The sequence below is a fragment of the Rutidosis leptorrhynchoides genome, chromosome 5 (genome assembly GCF_046630445.1).
Source record: "Rutidosis leptorrhynchoides isolate AG116_Rl617_1_P2 chromosome 5, CSIRO_AGI_Rlap_v1, whole genome shotgun sequence".
Taxonomy (NCBI): domain Eukaryota; kingdom Viridiplantae; phylum Streptophyta; class Magnoliopsida; order Asterales; family Asteraceae; genus Rutidosis; species Rutidosis leptorrhynchoides.
Genome location: NC_092337.1, coordinates 155,795,074 through 155,798,174, shown reverse-complemented (window position 1 = coordinate 155,798,174; position 3,101 = coordinate 155,795,074). Strand labels below are relative to the sequence as shown.

Sequence of the window (3,101 nt, the reverse complement as noted above, 5' to 3'; positions counted from 1 at the left end):
GAACGATTTGAATTTTGAGATTGCGTAATGCATATGAATGACGACTAGCGAGTAATATTATAAGACGTACAATTTGATTGAGAGTTAATAGGCTTACAATATCTATGAATGGGCTTAGACCACTCCCAATCATGACGTACTTCCTCCCCAAGACACACCGCCACATCAGCGCCACATCAGCTTTCTCTCTCCATTTATTTTTCACTTCCTCTCCATCACACACCACTACCAACCATGACATCCTCCCTCCCCATCACATGGCCCCACATATTTAATTAATATTTATCACTATTATTATTATTATTATTATTATTATTATTATTATTATTATTATTATTATTATTATTATTATTATTATTATTATTTCGAATATAATTATTAAAATCCATTTTTTCGAATATATATTTGTTGAACAACACTTTTATTAAATAACATTAATACGGTTACATTTATTTAAAAAAAAATACATAATCAAAAGTTACATTAACTAAACATAAATTAAAAATTATGAAACTATGCGTCATCTTTGTCCAAGTCCATGTCTTCATTTTCATTTTCATCTTCGCTTTCGTCCTCGTTTTCTTCAACATCTTCGGCGGTGTTGGAAGTTCCAGCTTCTGGAGCGGCTCGGGCATGTGGAACGTGTCGAACACGGAAATTAGCCGTAAGATTCCAAATGTGTTCGATGAGCTTTTGTCGTAGTTGATGATGAATGGACGAATCTCGCAATTCTTTATTAACGCGCATGTGTGCTTCAACCCTTTCCTGGATTGAGCGATGTGGACGACGAGCTGGCTTGTAATTCTCTTCAAGTGAACACATTGCATGTCCATTGTCTTCGGTGATCATATTATGCAAAATAACACAAGCGTGCATAATTCTTCGGATTCTTTCGACATAGAATTGTCGGCACGGGTTTTTTATTATTTGCCATCGACCTTGAAGTACACCGAATGCCCGTTCAATATCTTTCCGAGCATATTCTTGATATTTTTTAAATTTTGCCGATTTTGGGTCAGGTGGACTTTTGAAAGACTTAACTAGTGTCGCCCAATCCGGATATATCCCATCGGTTAGGTAGTAACCTTTATTGAAATTACAACCACTAACCGAAAAATTACACGGTGGAGTCGTGTCTTAAAGTAACTCGTTAAATAAATCAGATTGATTAAGAACATTGATGTCGTTGTTTGAACCAGCGGGTCCAAAATAAGCGTGCCAAATCCATAAATCATAAGATGCCACAGCTTCTAACATGATTGTTGGATACCCATGATCGCCTCTAGTATAATGACCTTTATATTTATATGGACGATTTTTCCAAGCCCAATGCATACAATCTAGGCTACCCAACATTCCCGAAAAACCATGTAATTCCGCATGTGCGGATATAAGACGTGCTACGTCTTGTGGAGTCGGTTTTCTCATATACTCCGAACCGTACAAGTGAATCACGCTCTTACAAAAATTATTCAAACAATCGTATGATGTTTGTTGGCCCATATGTAAGTACTCGTCAAAAGCATCAGGTGCAGTACCGTATGCTAATTGGCGTATTGCGGATGTACATTTTTGAAAAACATTAAAACCCAACAACCCGGTAGCATCCCGCTTTTGATGAAAATATAAAAAATAATCGGGAATAGGTTCTTGAGAGTATTTCATTATACCTTGACATATGTGTATAAACAATGGTCGACTCATCCTATAACGGCGACGAAAATAATCTCCGGGAAAAGTTGGATTCTCGAAAAAATAATCATTCCATAAACGCATCGCGGTTCCCTCTCGGTCTCTATGAATAAATCTTCGAGGCGCCCTTGGAATTGGTTGATTGACTTCTTCCTCTTCGTCTTTATCTATCTGATCAAGTAGATTGAATGCGACAATATTGAAATTAGAACTTGCAATATCTAACGCATCTTTCGTAAGACTATCCATAATTTTATTAGGCATTTTTATTGGAATTGAATAAATACTGTGATATAAAAGTAGAGATTATATGAAGTGGTAGTGTAATGGTATAGAGATATATATAGTGGGGGTTGGAAGAAAAAAAAAAGTACCAACGGCATTATAGCCGTTTGAAACAAAAAAAAATATAATCAATAATAAATGCTTTCTTCCGTCCTCAAAATATTATACCCAAGACATCCAACAGCACGGAACCAGGAGAGAGGCTTGAGGGCGGCCGACGGCGGGATGAATGCCATCGGCGCCCTCGAAGGCGGTGGTGATGACACTTTGAGGGCGGAGCCCGTTGGAAGTGCTCTTAGAAGTTGCACACAAATAATTTAGTGGTTTCACTCTCTAATAGCCTAATTTTTTTTTTTTTACTCGAGATGGACTTTTTTGAATGGTTGCAAGTGTTACTACTATGATACATATACATCCGCTCCTGATTATTGCAGTATAATTAAAAAGATTTTAAATGGATGACTAGATAACGAGGGTATTAGTTGTAATTTATGTAATCTAATAGCTAAAAATCTTTTCTATAAAATTTAATTGTTTTATTTAACTTTTGTTTTAATATAAAGTAGAGATATAGATAGAGATAGAGATAGTGATAGAAATTATTATTATTATTATTATTATTATTATTATTATTATTATTATTATTATTATTATTATTATTATTATTATTATTATTATTATTATTAAGTTAATATTAATTATTATTATCATTATTATTATTATTATTATTATTATTATTATCTACTCTATCTGTATCTATATATACTTACAATACTACTACGAACTTTAAAAATGTACAGTATGATAAAAGTTTATTTAACACGATATTTCGTAAATGTTAATTCCAGGTTTTTTTTTTTTTTTTTTTTTTGAAAAAACTAAAGTTTATAAAAGCAAGGATCTTTCGTCTTCTATAAGACGGAATAAAACCCAAACAGAAAGCTAAACAAACTAGAAATTAAGCAAAAAAACAAAGCCAAACCACCTACCCTAAACTATTTAAGAGCTAGCAAGCTAAACAAACTAAAACGAAAAACCCCAACACTGACCTAACAAGCTAAACAAACTAAAGAAGAAAATACAATCAAACATCAAACAAATACCCATATAAAAACACAAACCAA

At 33.4% G+C, this 3,101-nt stretch overlaps 1 protein-coding gene across 1 annotated transcript; it reads right to left on the bottom strand.

Moving 5' to 3' along the window:
• Window positions 1-513: 513 nt before the first annotated feature.
• LOC139849121 (uncharacterized) lies at window positions 514-1,956 on the bottom strand. The gene is made up of 2 exons (XM_071838792.1): window positions 1,148-1,956; window positions 514-1,105 (listed from the first exon to the last, which is right to left on the bottom strand). Exons 1-2 carry the CDS (start codon window positions 1,954-1,956, stop codon window positions 514-516), a joined length of 1,401 nt encoding a protein of 466 aa, XP_071694893.1.
• Window positions 1,957-3,101: the final 1,145 nt, after the last annotated feature.